Below are 25,514 nucleotides of genomic sequence, written 5' to 3' on the forward strand. Positions count from 1 at the left end.
CTACAGAAGTACAAGAAGGGATTGATAAGATTGAGAAGACTTATTAAAATTTATGATAGGATTCTAAGAGTTGGAGATGAGGGAAGGATGGAGGAACAAACAGAAATGGGAAAAATTAAAGGAATAACTCAAGTGTAGGCAAAGATAAATATTTTTATTCAAGTTTTACATCTCATATCAAAATAACATCCTTCTAAATTTTCTCTGCCTTCTTTTCTAGAACCTGCTTCCACTATCATTTCCATCCCCTCTGACTTTGCTATAATTTAATCATCATTCTTGTCCTCCCACACAACTTACAAGCTGGCTCAATCCTTTGAAACTAGGTCAATGACTCACACTCCAGTAAAGTAACATAAAGCATAAAGTTTGAAATCATGACAGGAAAGAAAACCACTTCTAAATTATATCAATAGACATAGTAATACCAAATTTGTCTAGAATGTTGTAATTTTTGCTTAAGTAAAAAGATCTTTCTATAGGAAATAAATGTATTCTGTTTACATAAATTACTAATGTTGATTTATCAGGTTGAACATGTTCTATTTCTAAACCTAAGTAGAAAATATAAATAAACTGGCTTTAAAAATATTCAAATGAACAAAACTTTACTTTTTCTTTCTAAGTGTAAATTAATAGGTAAAAAAAGAACACAAAAGACTCACAACTCACCAGGGCAAAATTTGTTGCATTTAAAATGAGTGCACGGGCTGGGATGTAGCTCAGTGGCAAAGCGCTTGCTTAGCAAGTGCAACGTCCTGGGTTAGGTCCCCAGTACCAAAAATAAAAGACAAAAAAATACAGTTAAAAAAAACCCCAAACAAACAAACAAAAAACAAGCCTTGGGGCTGGGAAGGTGGCTCAGTGGTAGAGCGCTTGCCTTGCATGCATGAGGCCCTGGGTTCAATTCCTCAGCACCACATAAGCAGAAAAAAAAGCCGGAAGTGGCGCTGTGGCTCAAGTGGTAGAGCGCTAGCCTTGAGCTGAAGAGCTGAGGGACAGCGCCCAGGCCCAGAGTTCAGGTCCACGACCGCATTCCCCCCCCCCCAAAATGAATAAAATAAAATGAGTGCACTTAGACTTATTTATTGACTGAGTGATTGATTGATATTGGAATTTGAATTCAGGATCAATTCTTGTTGGACATTGTTACCCCCTTCCTTGTTTTCTCTCCCCCTCTTTTTTTTTTTTTAATAGTATATTCTTTGTCCAGGCCAGGTTAGACCACAATCCTATTTATAGTTCTTGAGTAGCTGGAATGACAGATACGCACCCAGATTGTGCCCAGCTTCTACTGGTTGAGATGAAGCTCCCTCGTTCTCTGTTCTCTTTAAAGAGAACATTACTGCACTGTCCAGCCATCACTACTACACCCAGCCTCCCTGCTCCATATCTCACACCTTCCTGTGGTATCACAGGGAGGACAGGTGAAGCAGAAAGTTGGGAGGTCCCAGCAAAATAAGGAGGCTCACATAGAGAGTACTGGAATGAAAATGCAATTCTAAACAGCAATTTGGCTGTTGCTGATTTATCCTGTGAAAGTACCACATCACTTCTACCTGGTCTCAACTGCTTCCACCCCTCATCTATATTACTCACAAAATCTTGTTCCAAAATCTTGTTACAATTACTTAAACACTGAGAATGCAAAGTGAATCCTTGATTTGTTAGACCTAAGAGTATAAAAGCTCAATGTGGGAGCTTGAAGACTCAAAGTATTAAAAGAATTAAAATCAGATAGGGCTGCAGAAAGGGACCTTTATGCACTTCAACTCCTTTTGTTTTTACAGTCAAATAATCAGACTCCTCCAAGAGCCAGATGACAAGACCATGAAACTTCTCTGATTATCTGGGTGGTGTACTTTGAACAATATTTTCCTATTAAAGAATAATATGTAGATTCACATTTTATGGGCCACATATAAATTCTATATTTTATACATAAAAGAGCCTGCACTAGCAACGGTCTAGATTCTTTTTAGTTTGTTCTCAGACAAACATTCAAAATATTTCAGATATTCCCAGATATTTCAGAAGAATAACCTGCGAGACTTGTTGATCCTTGATTTCTTCAGATGTTTGTTTCTCATGATTTTAGTCATGTTTGAGAACCCCAAAGATTGTGACACTAGACCCTAAGTTGGGAAACATATATGAAAAGGGTCTCAAGATGTTAAGATTCCAAAGAGCAAATTCTTTGCCCTAAACTTACTTCTGAATTAAACTTAATTATCACATATAACTGATCCACCAACAAATGTTTTCCCCTAACTCGATCTTACATTTGGTGAATTTCCTAAAATGAGGGCCAAAATGACATGGCATTTCATAAGTAAATATTTCTGCCATTAGAAAATATTCTTCAGTGGTGTATGTGTAAAGATAACCTTTTTTATTTCTTGTGTCAAATGTAGCCCTGTCCTTTAGTCCAGATCTTTCTAATACATCACACACCTTCCCATTATGTATCTCCCCTATAGTTTATGACTAATTCTTTTACTAATATATAAATGGATTTCCCTTCTAAGAATTTTTTCGCATCTTGTAAACATTTATTGCATTCAAATGAGTAATTTTAGAAAAGGAACATGACATGGAGAATACTTATCATATTTCTTTTTCTTTAACTGTATTTCATTTTTTTCAGCTCTAGCAATTGAATACAGGGCCTCCTAAATGCTAAGCTAGATACTCTACCATTAAGTTAAACTTCTAGCCTTCCATATTTTAAATTAACTCTTCCTAATGTTAACTCCTCTTTGTTTTTACACACTTATCCACTAAGTTATAATCTGCATATCTGAAAATTTTAATTTTGAAAATATATTCATTTTAAAAACCATAATTTGCTCTAGGTCACTTCTGGAACCAAGAAGAGAATACATCAATAACTGAGAATAAATGAACTGATCTGTGATGGACTAGCATGGCAGCAAGAAAAGAATAGGACCAGGCATTGGTGGTTCACACCTGTAATCCTAGCTACTAGACACTCCACTTAACCACCAGAAAATGGGAAGTAGAGCTGTGGCTTAAAGATATAAAGTCCTAGCCTTGAGCAAAAGAGGTCAGAGACAGAACCCAGGCCCTGAGATCAAGCCCTAAGACTGACAAAAAGAAAAAAAAAAGAAATCGACTGAACATTACAATAATCACATAGATAAGAATGATTGGGTTTATCCAAAAAGATTGCAGGGAGAGTGAAAAACAGGCAAGACAAAACTGGTCAGAAAATATTAGCATGAAAAGAAGAGAAGAATGGTTGAGGAACCCTCTTCATACTCTATTTATACTAGTGTTCAATAAAGAGTTAATTAACAAATGTTTTGAGCCTATTTTGAAGTAAGATTTCCTGTCTTTTCTAAGCACAGTCACAGGAGAATTTTAGTCTACTGAGAAGTGATACCTGCCACAGTAACACACTCTTGTAATCCCACACAAAGCTGATATAGGAGGATGGCAATCTGAAGCCAGCCCAGATAAGGTTTGGGAGACCTTATCTGAAAAAAGAAACTATAAAAGCCAGTAAGGGCTAGAAGCATGGCTCAAATACTACCTCACCAGCCTAGCAAAGCAGGAAGCTCTTAGTTTAATCCCCAAAACTACCAAAAAAAAATCATCCAAATCCTTCAACTTCTAATAATTAACAGCTAACTTCTGATAATTAACTCTCAATCTGATAAAAGTTTTATAACTAAAAGAGTAAGACCATTACTGATAAATAAAACATCTACTTTAGAGGACAGTTGGTTATTTACCTAGCTTCTTGATATAATTATATTTTGAAAAGTGATTAATTGTATGAGTCACTATTTCAATGCATTGTTGTACACTTTAGAAAAATGCCAAAACAATATAAAATATCTCTTCCTCGTCTTCCTCCTCCTCGTCTTCCTCCACTTCTTCTGTCAGTGGGGCTTGAACTCAGGGCCGTGGCACTCTCTCTGAGCTTCTTTTGTTCAAGGCTAACACTCTACCACTTGAGCCAAAGCACCACTTACAGCTTTTTCTATTTGTGTGGTACTAAGAAATTGAACCCAGGGCTTCATGCATGCTAGGCAAGCACTTTACGACTAAGCCACATTCCCAGCCATAAAATATCTTCTAACACTCCTGAATGTCTTAAATTCTCTTTCTTTCTCTCTCTCTTCCTCTCTTTCTTTCTGGTGACAGGGGCTTGAATCCAGGGTGTCTTATTTGGCTTTGTCCACTCCAGACTGGTGCTCTACCACTTGAGTCACACTTAAATTCTGTCTGGTTAACGGATAAGAGGCTCCTAAATTTGTCTGCTTGGGCTGGCTTCTAACCATAATCGTCATATCTAAGCCTCCAAAATAGCTAGTGTTAAAGGTATGAAGCATTGTTGTCTAGCTTTCATATCAACTTCTGACTTTATAGTGTTTTTCCCCCCAATTTCATTACAGAATCCCAAAATTCACTTAAGAAAAACTGTCTCCATGGCCTAACTTGGAAGAGTATACACATTTCTCACCAAAATAAGTTTCTCACCAAAATGTTTAACATTTAACTAGATTTAATTCTTTTTGTAAGTTGCCATTTTGCATTTTAAAAATCACCTAAAGATTTTTCAAGGTAATGAATTTCACTTTGGTTTCTTAGAATCCAAATTTAAAAAACATATTTAAAAAATCCAACTTCAATCACCTTCTTCCTGTTGAGACAATCCCTCTGCTACTGTTCTTCCTCAACTGAACAAGCTTCAACAAAGTCCATGTCTATTGATATGATTTATTCATCACCAAACATGTCTGTGTCTACTAAGGGTCAAGAATTATGCTGAAAATTAGTAATACATACACTAACATACTACTAATAAGGAAAGTCTTAGCAAATAATGATCTTTCCATTGTTAAGCAACAACAACTCAAACATGCGAAAACTACAAATGAACAATGAGATTAACAAGTCAAGTGAGAGGCGGCAATGTATAGAAGAATACTCTAGCGCAGACTGAATATATTTTCCTTCTTTGATGAGACACCATATTCAAAATGAAAGTAAAAGTAGGTCAGGGCATATAGCTGTATATATTTCATTTTGAAAGGTGATTAAAAAGACTATAAATTTGAAAGAGGTAATAACTAAAATTTTATATTTTTCTGCAAAAAGAATAATTTTATTAACTGTTCATTTTTCATTTCTGCCCAATATTCTAATATGAGTACATATATGTATTTTTCCCTATGCCAAAAGTAATACAAAGAAATTCAAACCTTCAATGGTTCAAGTTTTTGGATTATATTATTTGTGTATTATTTAATTATAGATAAAATTTCTTAGTCAAAACACTAATAGCTTAAATTCACCAACAAAAGTTGCTTAGCATGAGAGTAGTCCCAACAAAAAAGTTGCAAAACAGTATAAAATATGTTATACAATATTCTTTAATATTTTTAAATTAGCTTAATATTTTATGAAGAAAAAATAAATTACTCTTAAATGTCTTGACTCAAAAGGAAGTGTTTGGGTCTAACAGTAAAACAAAAAGGAATCTAGACTTTTCAGAAAAATGGAAATTTAGGAGCTGAGGACCTAGCTCAGGGAGGTAACATGTGCTTAGCATGCACCAGACCCTGGGCTCAGTCCCCAGAACCAAAAACTGGGGGAGGGGAGCAGCTTAAAATATGAAAAACATGTGTCTCTGCGGCTCTGAGAAAATAACATTTACATTCAGCTATCCTTCCCCACTCATATGTTCTTCTGATATGAGGGAGGTCAAGTATGAATATACTTTACCCATAAATCTAGAGAAATCATTTATAGAAATGTTTAAATGAAGATAAGGTCTGAAATACATGCCATCATATAGTTAATGTAATATAAAGGAAGTTAAAGGAAAAGATGGAATGAATGAAAATAAAATTATGAACCTAGAATTAGCCAAGTACTAACTCATAGTCTCCAAAAATTATTTCATTAAATTTAGGGGGGGAAAACTTAAAAACCTGATGGGCAAAATAAAAAGAACACATCAAAAAACTGTTTTTTGTTTTGCTTTGTTTTGTTTGGTGCTAGGGACTGAAACCTAGGGTTTCCCATGCTAAGTACATTGTATTCTTACACTGAGCTACATATGCAGCAAAAACCAACATTTTAAAATACATTCTTTGGTGAAAGGGCTAATTACAAAGTAAAATAGCTCTAAAATATTGTTTCAAAGGAATGAAGAATGTTTAGAAGACTGTTTGTCAAAAACAAAAACAAAAACAAAAGAGACCCAGGATTAAAGCTACTCACAATCATACCAATTAAGTTAAATCTGGAGGAGTAATTAAGGGGGAAAAAAAGAAGGGTGGAAGAACAACTGGTCTCTAAGTCAAGTCCTTTTCATACGTAAAGGTTAAAGGTCTCTTTCAATTACTAAATAGTTCCTTAAAATGCTAGTATTGCTAACAATTTCAGTTTGTAAATATGTACCCATACCCACTTTACATTTTTTTTAAAAAGCCATATTCCAAATAGAAAGCACTAAATAAAAGACAAATAGACTTAAATTGATTTAATTCTAGTTCAATTATTACCACTAAAACAAAACAACACAAAACTAACTGAGAGAGCTTGCCAAAACCCCACAAAGCATTTCCGCATAAAAAGAGTTAATTCACCAGTGACCATTTGCAAGCCTGCTAGGTACAGTCCCAGCAGACACATTATCAGATGAAAGGAACTGCAAACAAACTGGGCTGAAACCTTTCTTTGTCCAAACCCAGCCTCTTCTTCCTGTGATGTCATACTACAAATCTAGTGAGCCTTTTCTTTCTACTTCAGAGAAAGCCCGCCTCACAACACAGCCAGCAACTGTGGAAAAAGCCTCAATTCGGCAAGAACTAACAAGCTTCGGAAAAAAAAAAAAAAAAAAGACTCTTCTACTTACCACCATTTGAGATCCACTGCAGGAAAACCAAAAAGGAAAAGCTCGTTTAAAAGAAGTCTAAGGACAAGTTAGGAATGTTTCAGTTTCTGAAACCCTGCACTGAAAATCAAAGTGAGATTGACAACTGGAACTTAAACTTCCTGGAGCCTGAAGAAACTTTCATTTTGGAATATTCACCTTAACTACAGCAAAACAAGTTTACAAGACAAATGACTGCGTTCCTATCTAAAGACACAGCTTTTCTTTACAATTGCGATCCTATGGGTTGGCTTCACGACTGAACTTTCCCTCAAATAAGCCCCAGATTCATGGATTTTCTCGGGACTAGAAAAATGAGAATATTTTCCTGTTGAAGAAGCTACTGGAAAGTTTACAGCAACAAGTTTCATGTTTCTTTTGGAGATTTCTGAAGGAAATATAATTTATAAAACCACTAAGAGATCCAATAATCTGCAAACCAATTGAGTGTGGGTTAGTCACAATCAGAATACCGAAGACGACTGCCAGCAAGGGACAAAAGGGCCTCACTCAGAAAGCGGGACTGCCTTTATCATGGTAAGCTCTAACAGCTCCCATTGCTTCTATGATGACTCCTTTAAGTACACTTTGTATGGCTGCATGTTCAGCATGGTGTTTGTGCTTGGGTTAATATCCAATTGTGTTGCCATATATATTTTCATCTGTGCCCTCAAAGTACGAAATGAAACTACAACGTATATGATTAACTTAGCAATGTCAGACTTGCTTTTCGTTTTTACTTTACCCTTCAGAATTTTTTACTTTGCAACACGGAATTGGCCATTTGGAGATTTGCTTTGTAAGATCTCTGTGATGCTGTTTTATACCAACATGTATGGAAGCATTCTGTTCTTGACGTGTATTAGTGTAGATCGATTTCTGGCAATTGTCTACCCATTTAAGTCAAAGACTCTAAGAACCAAACGAAATGCAAAGATTGTGTGCGTTGCTGTGTGGTTAACTGTGATGGGAGGAAGTGCACCAGCAGTGTTTTTTCAGTCTACCCACTCTCAGGGTAACAATACCTCAGAAGCCTGCTTTGAAAACTTTCCAGAAGCCACGTGGAAAACGTATCTCTCAAGAATTGTAATTTTCATCGAGATAGTGGGATTTTTTATTCCTCTCATTTTGAACGTAACTTGTTCTAGTATGGTGCTAAGAACTTTAAATAAGCCAGTGACATTAAGTAGAAGCAAAATAAACAAAACTAAGGTTTTAAAAATGATTTTTGTCCATTTGGTCATATTCTGTTTCTGTTTTGTACCTTACAATATCAATCTGATTTTATATTCCCTTATGAGAACACAAGCGTTTGTTAACTGCTCCGTAGTGGCAGCAGTAAGGACAATGTACCCAATCACTCTCTGCATTGCTGTTTCCAACTGTTGCTTTGACCCCATAGTTTACTACTTCACATCGGACACAATTCAAAACTCGATAAAAATGAAAAACTGGTCTGTTAGGAGGAGTGACTCCAGATTCTCTGAAGTTCAAGGCACAGAGAATTTTATTCAACACAACCTACAGACCTTAAAATGTAAAATATTTGACAATGAATCTACAATATAAGCTGCCTGAAATAAAAGCACTGGGACTTCACTGGGACTTCACTGGGACAAAAAGCTACAAGTTCCTTCAACTGTGAAAAGTATTCTCTTGGAAAAACTATTTCTCCACCTCCAAAAGAAAATAAACATGTGGACATTTTAATGTTTTTAAAGAAGATTTGTATTCAATGTATTAAGCATTAAAATATATTCCGTTCTTGTATAAACTCCATTTTATTTTTCTGAGCCACTATCATGTGTTTTCTTCATTAAAAAGATCTCTTAAAATTTAATTCCAAGTCTGAAAGTGGTTACGATTTCAATAAGGTGATAACTCCTTACTTTTCAAATTCTTCATTAAGATATTAAATGATTTCCTGAATTTTTATGCTAAACTATTTACTCATGTGAAAAGTTTTAAGAAGTTAATAGATTATTCAGTATATTTCTATTTCATTTTCAAAACTCCCAATCCTGTTTTACACTATAAATGAGAAAGAGTAATTTGAAATAATAAAAAAAAGTAGAGTTATTTCTGCCAAATAGCTAAAAATGTAGTCTCTTCTGTAGAATGACATCCTAACACTATTTGAAGGTCATAAGCAGTTTACATTTGTAGAAAACACTTAAAAGTTTTCTCTCTGTAGTTAATTAATAAAGAAAAAAACAGGTACTGCCTAAACATATTTTTAACTTTCTAGCAATAAACTCAATATTGGAATTATATATGCCACAAAATCTAGAGTGAAGAAACTAATAAAATGCTACTTTGTTAATAAGTAAATTACTTAAGTAAAATGCTATCAAAAAGTATATTTAAAGGTATATTTATGACACAACAAAGAACTTATATTTTAAGTTTAAGTTAAAGAAACACTAGATAGTGGAGTAATTAAGATACTTTTTACTTTTCCTTCCTTTTCCTCACTATTTTAAGCTACAGAGTTGAAATATGCTATTTAACTAAGCCAAATGGTTGAATAGTTAGAAATGCTACTTAAAGCTGGAAAAATGTTAATGCAACAAAATTAAGGTCATAATTTTTACACAAAAAGAAACAAACCTACAAAACAAATAACTAAACACAAATTTTCATTACACAAAACGAAAAGATAAGGCTTTGAGCTTTAATTTAGAAAGAAAATACCAAGTACACATAAACTTTCATTTTTTCAGTGTATCACCTCAAAAATTCAAGCAGTTTTCTCCAAGGTGGACCTGTTAGACTGAATTCAGTAGCTTATCCAGTTTTTACCACTTTATTTCAAGTCTTGACTATAACTGAAATGGTACTTTTAAATTTGAGTTTTGCTATTCTGAGTTTGGAATGCAATGATTACAGATAAAAATCATAGTCTTTTGCCAGATCAGATAAATAAGATAATAGAGATCCATACTTTCCTTTAGGTAAGCCTAAAGTAAAATAAACCCTTAAAGAAAAACAAACAATAACAAAGAAATTTAAGCCTGGTCTAAGAGACATTTATATATAAACTGTAAATATGTTTTCTTCAATTGACTACAAGTTCCTATATGTCATATCATACTTCAGAAAAATAAATAAATTTAGACCTCTCAAACATGATTGCTGCGTTAAATGGCACTGATTTGGAGGAAAGTGGCCAGAGTTCTGTTAACTTTGAGATTTATCAGAGTTTGAGATTTCTCAGAACTCTCCTTGCCTAAAGACAAGCAAATAAAACTTAAGGTAGATCACAAAAGCATGAATATTACTTTAAAATTCTACCAAATAGTCACTACACAGTTGTTAGTACTCAGCTCACCACAGAAATTTTTCTTGCCCTCTTGTGAATGGTAGGATGTATGAATCAACATTTATGATTTCTTCATGAATACCATTACAGGTAATACTAGTTTTTTCATCTAGAACTTCAATTACTTAGCAAATCTTACCTATATGGACAGAAAGAGTTCCAGAACACAACTAAAACTATCTTCCTTGGCTTGAGTTGCACTTAAAGTTAATCATATATTGCAAGGGTTTTTCTTTCAGCTTTACTCAGGAAATCTATATTAATCTTAGAATACTGAAGCTTTTACTTACTTTTTCTTACCTTGAAATGATAGTACCAAATTTTAGTCATTCCCCCAAAGTACTGTGCCATTCTTTATTTCTGGGTTTTCTCCTTTTTTTTCTTTTTTTTCTTTTAAGATAATTTACTTTCTATAACATTTTATTTTATTTTATTTTATTGTATGCTGGCATGAGGCTTGAACTCAAGGCCTCCTGTGCTAGCTTGGCTTTTTTGCTCAAGGCTAACACTTTACCTCTTAAGCACATCTCCAGTTCTTATGTCATTGATTTCAATATCTTCATAAAATCGTTAACTATTCAACTCGTGTTTCCATGTTACCTTCCTTCAAACAGAGTAAAATCAATAATTTTTTCATATCTTTACAGAATTCTAGGAACTCATTCTGAACTTATATCTTTCCTGAGAAAAATACCAACTAATTAACTATGTACAAAGTATGTACATACTATAGACACAAAAAAGTAAAGAAAATGAGGAAAGTACTTTTTCATATAGCAATCAGCCAATCTTATTTACATTCAAAATATTGGAAGTCAATTTTAATTAAAATCCTGATTACACATACTGTTATTTCAAGAAATTAGCTGTTCAATTGAGGATATAAAATCAAGAATGGAGAAAAGCTCACCTGCCAAACTGAGAAACACTTATAAATGGTAGGTAGCTACTATTCATCTAAAGAAATACAATTAGTTTTGTCTTTTGTTGCTATATTGTTACTATTGCCTAAAGAATCTTTATTATTTCCCAACATTCTATTTCAAGGTCAATCCAACTCTACATGTCACAAATAAAGATTTTGTTTTTAATTACAAATGACATTTTTGCATATAAATTATTTTAGTAACAGCACTAAGACGTAGATGAAATTCCAAAGTAATGCTACAATAAACTTCTTAAAAAGTGTGGCCAAGAAAACTGAACTACCCATTTAAAACATGATGTCTAAAAGATAAATTCCAAATTCAAAAGACTAATAAATTTATGGTAATAGAACATATTTAAATCAATCAATTATTTAATGGTCAACAATATAGTTTAATTGGTAACATGACATCAACAAGTACCTACTATTAAAATTATGAATTCTCATCAGGAGCTGGTTGTGCACATCTGTAATCCTAGCTACTGAGGAAGCTAAGATCTGTGGATCGTGGTTTGAAGCCAGTCTAAGCAGGAAAGTCTGTGAGACTACTATCTCCAATTAACCACCAAAAAGCCAGAATGGAGCTGTAGCTCAAGTGATAGAGGATCAGCCTTGGGCAAACAACCAAGGGACAGTGTCTTGTCCCTGAGTTCAAGCCCCAGTACTGGCATGCATGTATCATGTACACACACACACACACACACACACACACACACACACACACACACACACACACACACACACACACACACATGTACACACACACACACACACACACACACACACACACACACACACACACACACACACACACACACACACACACACACACACACAATTATTCAGAGTATTTTAGTATTTTATCTCATATTCCCTAATACCTGACAGGGATTTTTTTGTTTGTTTGTTTATGTTCATCATGGGGGCTTGAACTCAGGATCTGGGCACTGTCCCTAAGCTCTTTTGCTCAGTTAGTGATCTACCTACCACTTTAAGCCACAGTTCTACTTCTGGTTTTCTGGTGGTTAACTAGAGATAAGTCATATGGACTTTGCTGGCTGGGCTGGCTCTGAATCAGACTCCTCAGATGTAGGCTTCCTGAGTAGCTAGGATTACAGGTATGAGCCATCCCCAGCTAACAGTTTTATAAAAGAATAGAGTGTATAAATTAAACAAAGCAATGGAAGATTTTTTTAAAAAAGATCAAGAAATTAACTTCAGGCAACTTCTCTATTCTCTGCAAAATAAATCCTTCTCCCTTTCCAAGATTTACTTTGTTAACCTTTTAAAAGAGTATAAAATTATCTCCTGCATCTGAAAAGTAGTAATAAAAACACAATTTAGGAAATATGACCCCAAAGTAGGCATAATTAAACAATAAATATTCAGGGGGCACTAGTGGCTCATGCCTGTAATCCTAGCTACTCAGTAGGCTTAGATCTGAGGATCATGGTTCAAAGCCAGCCCGGGCAGGAAAGTCTGTAAGACTCTTATCTCCAGTAAACCACTAGAAAACCAGAAGTGGCACTGTGGCTCAAGTGGTAGAGCACTCGCCTTGAGCTGAAGAGCTGAGGGATAGCGCCCAAACCCCGAGGTCAAGCCCCATGACCTACCAAAAAAATAAATAAATAAAAATAAATAAATAAATATTCAAACTCAACCAAGTGAATAAACAATAATAACGTAGACATGAGGATTGAACCCAGGGCTTTTGCTTATGCTAACCACATGCTTTATACCATTGAGCTACCTCCATCACCCTGGTTTTTATAAATAAAGTTTAATTGAATGTAGGAGTAGCAAATATGTATTCCATACTTACAGATGAGCTAATCTAATAGCCTTAGTGTGAATTACCTTCCTATTAAAATGGCTTTTGGAAAATTCAAAATTCAGGACTAAAATGGTTTCAAGGCAGTTCTGAAATAGTTAAGAGGAAACCCAGAAACTAAAAGTCTAAGTAACTTGTACAAAAGTCATGTAAGAAGTTGACGTGGAAACTGGGTAAAACTCAATTATTTTGACTTACCTATCTCATTAAAAAATAATTATTAGCACCTGTTAACTGTAACTAACATAGTTCTTCAATATTTAATAGTGGCCAAGGAGAAGCACATGCAAAGACCAACATACATACATACATACACACATACACACATACATGCATACACACACATACATACAATTGAAAGAAAGAAGGAAGAAAGAGAGAAAGTATATTTGTATAAGGTTAGTGCAGTGTTAAGATTATACTATATTTGAAACTAGATTCTCAAGCATCAACAGCTGGTGAAATAAATAACACTACACACATCACATATAAAAAATGTAGTACTACTAAGAAGTTAAAAATAAGGAGAAATTACTCTGGTCATTGTGATATGAATTATTTCCAGAAAGAAGTATTAAGCAAATAAAAGCAAAGAGTAAGAGTACCTTCATGTATGGAAAGGCAAGGAGAAAAAGGAACCATGTTTACCTGTTTATTTTTACAAAAATAAACTAAATAACAAGGCATGGGTGCAGATGAGGTTCAAGGAATGCTGAAGAATATGATACTTTTCTGAATATTTATTTTGGGAAGAGTATTTATGTACCTGTATCAGTAAAAAACAAACTTTGTCCTCAAGAATCAGAGAGGAAATGCTTTAGGCCTGCGGGCTATACAATTTTGTGCAATTTAATTCTGAACTGCAGTGCACAAGAAGCTCTAATCAATAAAGTGGCTGTGTTCCAATAAAACTTTATTTACAAAAACAGGTGGTAGCCCTGTGAACCACATGTGCTCTTGGCTAAAGCCAAGGAAGGTAAAGAAAGAAAAAAAATCCAAATCTTAATTTGTATTACTGCCTTGTATATAACATTATTAATAATTATTTGTTGAATAAATGTATATTAAAAATTATTGTATTAGCACACATGAATGAACAAAGTGAGGAGTTTCATTGTGGTATATCCATATATTGAACATTGTACTTGATCAAAGTCATCACTTACATTACTTTTCCTTATCCTATCTTCCCCCAAACACATTTTGAACTTTTTTGTGATTTTTTTAGTGAATTATGACCTTTTCATAAATCCATACAATGTATCCTAAACATATTAACAAAGGGACAGGAGTTCTAATCACGGTTTTGCTAGGGCTAGTATGACCTTAGTTAAATCCTTTATGTACCATGTTGAACTCTATCTTCAACTAAGGATTTTTGGATTAGGTGAAACCTAAACTCCCTTCTTCTTAAAAATATTTGCATTGCTCTGACAGCTTCTTTTTTCTTTTTTAAGAACATGATTTCTCCTTTTTTCAATCCCTTTTTCTTTCTTTTCTTTTCTTTTCTTTTTTTTTTTTGTCATTATTGGAGCCTGAACTCTGAGCTTGGGCGCTGTCCCTTTTTCATTTTGTTAAACTGTATTCTAAAGGAATTTCATTTCAGCTATAACAGTCAAGCAATAAATTATTTTTTTGTCTGAAAATTATGTTTGACCTCAGTTTGACAGTGTAGCTCAGAACTTTTGTTATCAAATATCTAGTATTCCTGACAAGAATGCTAATTTGGATCTTATTCCTAACTTATTTGGTTCGAAAACTTTTGTATTATGTTAATCATGAATTTTTACCAAAACATGTTCATTCATGGATGGCACAGCAAGTGAGCTTTCCATCTCACTTTGGAAAACTTCTGCTCTTTTATTTTGGCAGTACTGGGATCTGAACGCAGGGCTTTGTTAGGCAGGTGCTCTATCATTGAGGAAGCTTCCTGTTATATTTTTTTCTCACCTCCATTTTCCCAAATCCTTCTTGTGGAATGAAGAGAGAAATACTGAACTGTCATGCTCCAAAATATCCAAGTAAGGGACAATATTATCCAACCAAACAATACAATAGTTTGTTGTATTGTCCAAATCTGTTACAGAAGTCTGAATTTATCAGTTTCTACTTTTTTTTCTTTGGCACCATCAGGAAACTCCAGTCCTAGGTATTTATATACACATAAAACTTAGGATGAGGTAGGGCCAGACATAGCTCCCTGATTTATGGTTCCATTAATGGTGATTTGAAAGCATAAACATTATTCCATAGAAACCATACTTCAAACTGTAACTTTTTAATCTTTTCTAGTAATAGGACTTGTTTCCATTCTGGGTAGCCACAGTGAGTCATAGTCACGTGACCACAAAGGCAAACAAGATGCACTGTTCAGTTACAGTGTTGAGTTGCTATGCTATTCAGTAGATTAAAGTTTTAAAATATTTTTTCTTGTTGTATTTTCAACCTGAAATCAAAGGGGTAATTGGGCCATAACATCACTGTAAGATGAAAAGTGTCTACATTTGTACCCTTTGTACTGTGTGCCAATAGTAAGGAGCTTCAGCCCAAACTCTGCACTTAGCTGAAGTGGGCCTTACTTTTTGCCCAAACTGGCTGCAAACTGTGATCCTCCTGATTGTTATCTCCAGATTTTGATCAGAATAATTAGCAGTAACATCCCATTCTGCATTTGTTACATGAAGTTTGGAGGCTAAGACTAATTTTTATCAGAATTTTTTTGTTACATCCATCAATAGATGCTCACTTACTTTTTGGCAGTACTGGAGTACTGGGTTTGAAGTTCACTTGAAATACACCTCCAGCCAACTCTCACTAGTATTTTTTATTTTTTGACAGTTGTGGTACCTGAATTCTGGGCCTGGGCAATGTCCCTCAGCTCTTCAGCTCAAGGCTAGCACTCTATCACTTGAGCCACAGCGCCACTTCTGGCTTTTTCTCTTATGTGGTGCTGAGGAATCAAACCCAGGGCCTCATGCATGTAAGGCAAACACACTACCACTGAGCCACCTTCCCAGCCCTCTCACCAGCATTTTATTCTCAAAAAATAATCAACATCTCCACTTTCTTCCATCCTTCCCCACTTCATAGTCTTAAGCCCTGCTGAGTATCGAGTGTGTGTGTGTTTGTGTGTGTGTGTGTGTTTGTGTGTGTGTGTGTGTGTGTGTGTGTGTGTGTAAGGGAAAGGGAGAATTTGTCATTTCTGCAGGTTTTTTGGAGATAAAGGGTGTAAATGTATGTGAAAAGCAGTTTGATCCAAAAAAAAATTTGAACCAGAAAAATTGTTGGGTACAGGGAGAAAGGAAGTAATAGCATCGTCTAAGAAAAACAAGAAAAGTCATACCATTTAAAAATGCTTTTAATAGTCGGGTGTCAGTGGCTCACACCTGTAATCCTAGCTACTCAGGAGGCTGAGATCTGAGGATCACAGTTCAAAGCCAGCCCGGGCAGGAAAGTATGTGAGACTCTTATCTCCAATAAACCACTGGAAAACTGGAAGTGGTACTGTGGCTCAAGTGGTAGAGTGCTAGCCTTAAGCTGAAGAGCTCAGGGACAGCACCCAGACCCAGAGTTCAAGCCCCACAACCAACCAAAAAAAAAAAAATCCTTTTACTCCAGCTAAGTAATAACAAAAGGGGCTTTCATCAAAATGTAAGTATTTTATGAACAATATAATCTCCAACTTAACTGTGCTTATTTTATGTTATTGTTAGCTCATATTCCAACTTAACTGTGCTTATTTTATGTTATTGTTAGCTCATATTCTAATAGGACATAAAGACCTATGATTCATATACAATTCTGTTTTAAAAATAAAGAAATAATTACAGAAGTATAAGATATCCATATTGGCAAGGCATAGATGGCTCATACTTGTCATTCTAGCTACTCAGGAGGCTGAAATCTGAAGGATTGCAGGTTGAAGCCAGCCAATGAAAAAAAAGTCCGTAAAACTCCATATCCAAAACAACCAGCAAAAATACAAGTTAGAGGAGTGGCTCAAGCAGAGGAGCAAGCAAGCCTATCAAGAATGTGAGCTGATAAGCAACACAAAGACAAAGATGGGAAGGGAGGAATGAAAGGGAAAAAGGGAACAGCTTACACTAAGCAAAAAGAAGGAAATGTACATATTACCTGATATGGAAGAAATAACTGTACTGTTAAAGCTCATAGGATTCACAAACTTTATAAACCATGATAATGACAATTTGCCTTGGGAAGGTTAAAATGTGTTTGTGACTTTAAGTATCACTATTCCATAATACTGTGAAATTTATGTAATCACCTAATCTCAATTAAAAAAAAAGGAAAGTGAGAGAAGGGATGGGTTAGGAGCTATGGGTGAAGACAATGTTGTCAGACACCTTGTGTTTATATATTCTTTTGTAGAATGGGAACTTCTTTGTACAACTACTTAAAGATAATATAATAAAAATATTATCAAATTATAAAAAAAGAATGTGAGTTCAGGGGTAACAATGCTCAATAGGAAATGTACTCATGTAACTGTAACCCCTCTGTACAGTATCTTTACAATAACAAATTTAAATTTTTTTTAAAGTAAATATATGATATAATCTAAAACAAAACAAAACAAAACAAAAGAAGAAGAATGTGGATTCAGCTGGGTGCCAGTAGCTCACACCTGTAATCCTAGCTACTCAGGAGGCTAAGACCTGAGAATCGCAGTTCAAAGCCAGCTTGGGAAAGTCTGTGAGACTCTTTTTTTTTTTTTGGTCCGGTCATGGGGCCTAAACTCTGGGCCTGGGAGCTGTCCCTCAACTCTTCAGCTCAAGGCTAGCGCTCTACCACTTGAGCCACAGCGCAACTCCCGGCTTTTTTCTTTTTGCTTGTGGGGTGCTGAAGAATCGAACCCAGGGCCTCAGGCATGCAAGGCAAGCGCTCTACCACTGAGGACCTTCCCAGCCCCTTCTATGAGACTCATATCTCCAATAAACCAACAGAAATCCGGAAGTGGTGCTGTGGCTCAAGTGGTAGAGCCCTAGCCTTGAGCTGAGTTGCTGAGGGATAGTGTCCAGTCCCAACCAAAGTTCAAGTTCCATGATCAACAACAACAACAACAACAAGAATGTGAGTTCAAGCCTCAATTCTGGCAGAAAAAAAAAGTATTCACTCTGAATTTAGGTTCTTCAGAGGAAAATATTTTCTAGATAAAGTCTGATAAACAGAAGCAGCAGTTTATTTAAATAAAAAACACTAGTAAAGAACCAACAGTAAACTGGCTCATGCATCATACTTTTTATTAATGGCCAAAATAATTGATTTCATAATATTTTATATTGTGGTCTCAAAACTTCTTCATCAGATCAAAATACTTTAAAAAACACGTAATTCAGTATAAGCTACTGATGTGTTTATTTTAAAAAAGGATATATATAGTTACTCTGCAAGAGATTATAGAGCTGTTCATACAAAAGTAATTACAGAGGTCAAGGATATAATTTTTTACATTAACATGACAATCTTTACTAGCTTCTATCATCTATAGGCCAGCCATTTTTCACTGGAATTTAACTGTGAAAAGTTCTTTTTTTCAAGAGAGTCTATTTCAATATAAGGGAGTTTTAATAAGTTAGCTAGTGACCTAAAAGTACATAATTCTAGCTGGGAACTGAGAGCTAACACCTAGAATCCTAGCTACTCAAAAAACTAAGATGTCAAAGATTGAGGTTTGAAAACAACCCTGAGCAAAAAAAGTCTGTGAAACTACAATTCCAGTTAACCAGTAAAATGCTAGACCAGAGACATGACTGAAAACAGAAATCTAAGTTAGATCAAGGCTGAGCTCAAGTCCCAGCACTGGTATAAAAAAAATATTTAGTACCAAAAATATCCAATATTGGGCATTGAGCTATAATTTGGCTTTTCACTCATGGCTGGTGCTACTACTTGAGCCTCTAAATTCAACTTTTTGCTAGTTTAACTAAAGAGTCTATTTGATTGCCTGATCTAGCTTAAATCTTCAATTTTCAGATCTCGGGTTCCTGAGTAAGCTAGTATTGTAGGTGTGAGCCCCAGGTGCCTGGCATTCAATATTCTCAGTAGTAAGAAAGATAATGTAAGAGGTTGGATTTTCAAAAACATTTTTATTGTCAAGCATCAGTATGTCATGCCTGTAATCCTAGCTACTCAGAAGGCTGAAATCTAAAGGTTGCAGTTCAAAGGCAGCCTGGGCAGGAAAGTCCATGAGACACTTATCTACAATTAAACACACATGCACATGTACCCTAAGGACAGCCAGAAATGGAGCTGAGGCTTAAGTGGTAGAGAGCTAACCTTGAGCAAAAAAACTAAGGGACAGTGCCCACTTGCTGAGCTCAAGCTCAGGACCAGCACACAAAATATTTTTATTATTCTTGCTAAGTTTCAGTATTTCTTACTATCATTAAAATATAACAAAGAAACAAACTGTGTTGGCTCATTCCTGTAATCCTAGCACTTGGAAGACTGAGGCAGGAAGATCTTAAATTCATGGACATTCAAGACTATGTAGAAAAAAGAAAATCAAGGGCTGACGTTATAACTCAATAGTTGTAGTGCTTGACTAGTATATTATCAAGTCCCTGGCTATGCTTTTCAGTATATATACAAAACAGCTTTTTACTAAGCTATACACATTAGGACAGATACCTCATAAGGTATTCCTTTGTTTTTTGCATATGCAGAATTCTATCTTCACAACTCCAGAAGAGATAACAAGTTTAAAATGAAAACTCTTAAGACTGTATTCAGGAAGCCTTTAAGATCAGTACCTGTATTGGCCCCTCTAAGAGGACGTGTGCTTCAATTCCCACAGGTTAAGCATAGGAGCTATTCCTCCTTTTTGTTTGTACTTGAGTAGGGAATAGCACTGTCAGGATTAATTACTGACATGAATCATAACTCAATCAATATAACGAATTCCAACAGATGTGTAACAGCAACCCTCCTACACTTAACAATACCAGAGTTCATTGACAACTTTTTTCCCCTAAATTCTTCCCACTTTGAGAAGGTGATAGGATATATGGGGCAAGCAGGAAAGGCAGGACAAACAAACCTAATACCGAACCTACGTTCTTGGTTCTCTGCTCTTAAGAAATCACTGCATGGAAAAGGCAATGAAGTAACAACTGAAATGTTTCTTATTATCATTCTTATATATGCTCATTTATTCCTCACAACTCTAAAAGATCAGCATTATTTTCTCCATTTTACAAATAATAAAGACTGAGATAGTGAGACATACATGCTCAGAACTACACCAAAGCAAGTCACATATCTCTGAACCTTAGGTTTCTTTATCTATTAAACAGAGAGAGCAGTGTTTATCCTTCCAGACAAATAAGACCTGTGATCCAAAGCTCAGACTCCTGCCACAACACAGTAACACATACAAGGAAAAAGGCAGGCACAGATAAAAAACAAAGAAACTAATTCTGACAGCCCAAATTTCAAACAGTTAACTAATACACACCAAGAAGCAGCATAAAGTACAGTCTGGACCCAGAGCCTGAGTGAAAATGCTGACTCTACCACCAACTAGTTTTATGGACAAAATAAGATGTCTCCATTTCTCTGTGCATGTTTCTTCTGTGATAATGAAAGCTTCTGTTCATAAAGTTGGAAAATGTAAAGGGGTTAGCAAATGTAAACACCTTTTATAGTGCCTCTACACATATAAAAACATTGGCAATTTTTCCTTTTTATAAAAACAGTTGTGTAAAGAGGTTTCAGTTTAACATGTCAATTTTTGTGTACAAGAACTTGATGAGTCATCTCTTTTATTATCCCTTCATCTTTACCATCTCCACCTATCTCCTCAAGGTTCCTAATTCAGTTTACACACACACACACACACACACACACACACATACACACACACACACACACAACACACACACACACACACATAATGGACATTGCCTGTTCTTATTCCTACACTGTAAGTCTAGTGCTAATTTGTATAAGGAAACAATCCAAAGAAGTAAGGGAGAGCTGAGCTGGTTTAAAGCATTGCTTTCTAAATAAAGTTTCTATAGGCTAGTTAAAGGCATTCCTGAGTTACTAAAAAAATTTTTCAACCTGAATTTTTTTACTTCTTTGTGCAAGGCACAAAGAAGTAGGTACAGTGTGGACGGTGTAGTGAACTGCAATTTCCAAGATTAAAGAGGGGGCAAATCCATAGAGAAAAGAATAGACTTAGGGTCTAAAAAAAGACCCAACCAAGTACTAGAATTTGCTTGAGAAAATGTTTAGACAAAGATTTTGTTTCAACTGCAAACAGACTTAGCTTAAGAACTTGTGCTTACAGAAAACTAAATACAAAAGAAGACTTGCACTGTCTGTGTTTTACATAACGTGTAGAGTCAACAAAAATAATACATTTAATGCCTTACTTTGATCCTGAGTAACTAAGAAGAAAGTTATTTTACTAAATTGAGCTTATATATTCTTGGATCTTTTCTTAGTAAGGGATTTTGAACTCAGGGGCTCAGTGCTTGCTAGGCAGGTACTCTTAACACTCCATCAATATTCTTGAATCTTTTCTAAAGCAATCATTTCTATATATATTTCAGTGAATACTTAGTAAAATAATTATTCACATGAACTGAGTTACTATCCTATTTTCTTTTGACATTTACTGTGTATCTATGCATCTTAATTCTCTTATGAATATTAGAATTCTATTTGGAATTTATTCCTTGATATTTTCCCTGTTTTATAATATTCCATATGCCAAAATAAATGTTACAGTGGTATCAATGAGAGAAGGGGGCCCTGAGTTCAAATCTCTAGTACTGACAAAACAAAAAAAGATTTCCTTCAAAAAATGTTATGTGGGCCTGGGAAGGCAGCCCAGTGGTAGAGTGCTTGACTTTCATGCATGAGGCCCTGGGTTCGCTTCCTCAGCACTACATAAGCAAAAAGAAAAAAGCCGGAAGTGGTGCTGTGGCTCAAGTGGTAGAGCGCTAGCCTTGAGCTGAAGAGCTGAGGGACAGCTCCCAGGCCCAGAGTTCAGGCCCCATGACCGGAACCCCCCCCGCAAAAAAATATATATATTATTTTCTTGAATATTTTATAAATCTTAAATCAATCCAAAGGAATATGGATTCTAATTCAGTAATAACAAGAAATTCTGAGCATTAAATGGCTTTGTAAGAACAACATATACAATTCTAAAGGACCTTAGTCATTTGGTATATCTCAATTTATGAACCTGAAGCATGGTAGACCTAAGCATGTATAAGTTCCTAGTTTCATCCTCAGCATCATCAACAGGAGAAAAGATGCAAATGTTTCTATTTACAAGGAAGAAACTAACACACATTAACTTGTACATGGAAGCGCTAAGACCTAAAATCACGTCTTCTGATTCCATGTCCCATAATATGCATGCCAGCTCTCATTGGATAAAGTGGTTTGAACCAGAGATGGCAGTGAGGAATTAATAGATCTGTGATAACAAGACAGGGCTACATTATCACAGTCATAGCAAAGATGTTAGGTTTCCTGGAAGGCAGTGGAGGATACTGTAGGTCCCTGAACAGGAACATACCAGGAATAGCATTTAGGAAAACTAAGTAGGCAAAAAACCAAACAAACAAAAAAGGCAGACAGTAGCATAAAAGGTGGGAGACCAGAGCAGGCAGAAGGCGATGATATAAGAAGGTGGTCTATGGAAATATAAATTAAAACGGATTTTTAAAATAATTAAATCTGAGAGGCATGGTAAAATATTTTTAAAAATCATATAGAACTTAGTGGAGAAGTCCAAAGGTCAACTACCCTGAGCAACTAATGAACTCTTTTTTGTTGTTGTTGTTGGTCATCGGGCTTGAACTCTGGGTTTGAGCACTGTCCCTCAGCTCTTCAAGCTCAAGACTAGTGCTCTACCACTTGAGCTACAGTGCCACTTCTGGTTTTCTGGTGGTTTATTGGAGTTAAGAGTTTCACAGCTTTTCCTGCCTGGGCTGGCTTTGAACCTCGATCCTCAGATCTCAGCTTCCTGAATAGCTAGGATTACAGGCATGAGCCACCGGCGCCCGGCTTACTAATGAACTCTTTATCAAAATGAATACCAGGAAACAAAAACATGTTTTGGGAGGGGGCAATGGGTCAGAGGCACAGGAACAGAGTGAGGAAGGGTGAACAAATGCAGTCATTACAGTCAATGTACATTATGAAAAGAATTGAACTACGTAAGTCGAGGGTAGGGATAGGAAGAATGATGGAAGAGGTGACACTGAAAAGATACATTGCATTCATAACTGACTTAAGGAATGATCACCTCTTCATACAACCATTTAATAATAAAATTCTAAAAAAATAATTATAGAAATTCCAGGTACTGGATTCCTGTCTTTAATCCTGGCTACTTAAGCTACTAAGATCTAGAGGATCACAGTTAATAGCCAGCCCTGTCAAAAAAATTCATCTCCAATTAACTACCAAATGGAGGGGTACCCCAAGTAGTAGAACCCTAACAGTGAAAAGAAAGCTCTGAGTTGTGAGACTCTGAGCTCAAGCTCTGAATTTAAATAAATAATTAGCATCAAAGTCTATTTTAAATTATAGAAAACAAGATGGAGAGACTGCTTGATATTCAAGCCTAGAAAGTTTTTAAGTAATAGAAAAATGGAGATATTGGGTGTAAACCAGTATTTTGAATAAAATAATTTCAGTTTTGAATAGTGAAGTCAAGTCTTCTAAGTCAACTAAGAATCTATTAGTTGACTGTACAAGTTAGGAACATGACATTAGGAATAAATTGGGTTGGGGTGAGAAAAAGTAAAGCCTTAACTTCAGACATAATAAAACTTCTAAATTCTGATTTTTAAAATAAATTAGCATGATTGTTGTGTTACTTTATGACTTCTATTGTTTCACTGTCTTTAGTGGTTAACTGTGACTTAACCATTATTTTATAATTCATTTGCCTTCCTGACACATAGTTTTTTATAAAGAGAAACTTAAAAAATGTGTCTCATGGTAAATACTAAAACCTTTGTGCAAAGTGCACCAGAGGTTAATGACCCACTATTCAAACAGACAACAGATATCCTTTTTTGGCTTTCTCCACGCAACAGGCTTTTCTCCCTTTTGTGTTCACTTCCTGTCAAGTTTGACATTTCAAAAGAATACTAGAGAAAAAAAACTACTTATAAGTTTGTCACCAAATAAGAACTCCAAAAATAGGAGCTAGCCATTATCAATGTACTGATGTATTTTCCTTCCTTTAAAATTTGGAAAAATATAATTGAAAAACAATTGGAAAGTAATCGTCAATATTTTCTTATGTAAAATATGCTGATCAAACTAATGTAATTTCATGAAGAAATCTGCTAATATTCCAAAGAAAAATGGAATAACAGAATCCAATAAGTCAACTACATTTGACATTTAAATGGAATTCAGTTTTGATACTTACTAAAATTTAGAAGAAATAATAACTAGTACTTTAGTGTATTTACTGTAGGAAGTCAGAAATATCCTCTAAAAATTCTTTTAAGTGCATGTATTTCATATTTGTAAGTACTTTATCCATTACAAACTCTTATGCTTATTGATCCTGTCAGCCCTAATAAAGGAACAGGGACCAGATTTGTTTATAACAACCACAGTATTAAAAGACATAAATGAGACCTAAATGAAACAACAGTTTTCAGGCACTGAACAGGCAATCTGAGATCTCTGAGAGATGGAAAACCAATGGTGAGCCTCACTGTTGCCACAGTTTACTGAAACAGTTTCCAGGCAATGACATAAGAAGAAGAAACACAACTGGATACCATTAATTCCAAAGTAACAGATATGAAAAAACAAGGATGTTAAGTAGAGAGTCACTTTGGCAATAAACAAGGGAACTAAACAATTGGAGGAAAAAAACCACCCCAAAGAGTAGAACCATCCCAGGCCTGGAGCACGAAAGAATTCTGATTTCTACTAGCTAAAGTAAAAAAGGCTGTTATCTATATTTGATGTAGAAAACTCAGAAGGACACTGCCTGGGCAGTGGGGAGAAATTAGTTATGTAGACTGCTTTTTGTCTAAAAACAGGGGAAAAAATGAAACATGGAAAAGATCAAGTAGTTGTTAATAACTTAACTGTATCCCAAAATACAATCAAAGAATATTAAAAGAACTATGAAAACAGCTAGGACCCAGTAAGGTAAAATTCACAATATATAGCAAGCAGACATGTGCGTTGATTTCTCTTATTTTGGTAGTACTGAAGTCCGAACTCAGGGGTTGCACTTGCTTTAAACATGCCCTCTACCACTTAAATACTTCCAGCACTCTTTGCTTTAGGTTATTTTTCACATAGGGTAATAGCCTTTACCCTAGCTGGCCTTGTACTGAAATCATGTTCATTTCTCTTAGAGTAGCTGGGATTACAGGTATGAGCCTGCATGTCCAACAAAAATACAAATTTTTAAAAGAAAAAATAGTAGCCAGCTTCCAGTTTCTCTCACCTATAATCCAAGCTACTAAGGAAGTTCAGATCTGAGAATTGAGGT

General features: G+C 35.2%; 2 protein-coding genes across 4 annotated transcripts in view; one reads left to right on the top strand and one right to left on the bottom strand.

Moving 5' to 3' along the window:
- Rb1 (RB transcriptional corepressor 1) overlaps positions 1-25,514 on the bottom strand; it is a 131,929-nt gene that overhangs the window by 39,716 nt on the left and 66,699 nt on the right. The window lies entirely within an intron of this gene.
- Lpar6 (lysophosphatidic acid receptor 6) lies at positions 6,697-8,743 on the top strand. The gene has a single exon (XM_070003194.1). It carries the CDS (start codon positions 7,448-7,450, stop codon positions 8,480-8,482), a length of 1,035 nt encoding a protein of 344 aa, XP_069859295.1. The 5' UTR covers positions 6,697-7,447; the 3' UTR covers positions 8,483-8,743.

Source organism: Dipodomys merriami, unplaced genomic scaffold (assembly GCF_024711535.1).
Source record: "Dipodomys merriami isolate MVZ:Mamm:240054 unplaced genomic scaffold, mDipMer1.0.p SCAF_6, whole genome shotgun sequence".
In the NCBI taxonomy this organism is placed as follows: domain Eukaryota; kingdom Metazoa; phylum Chordata; class Mammalia; order Rodentia; family Heteromyidae; genus Dipodomys; species Dipodomys merriami.

Bases quoted from the DNA above. Each gene is read 5' to 3' on its own strand.
- Lpar6 (XM_070003194.1), top strand. From the start codon at position 7,448: ATGGTAAGCTCTAACAGCTCCCATTGCTTCTATGATGACTCCTTTAAG.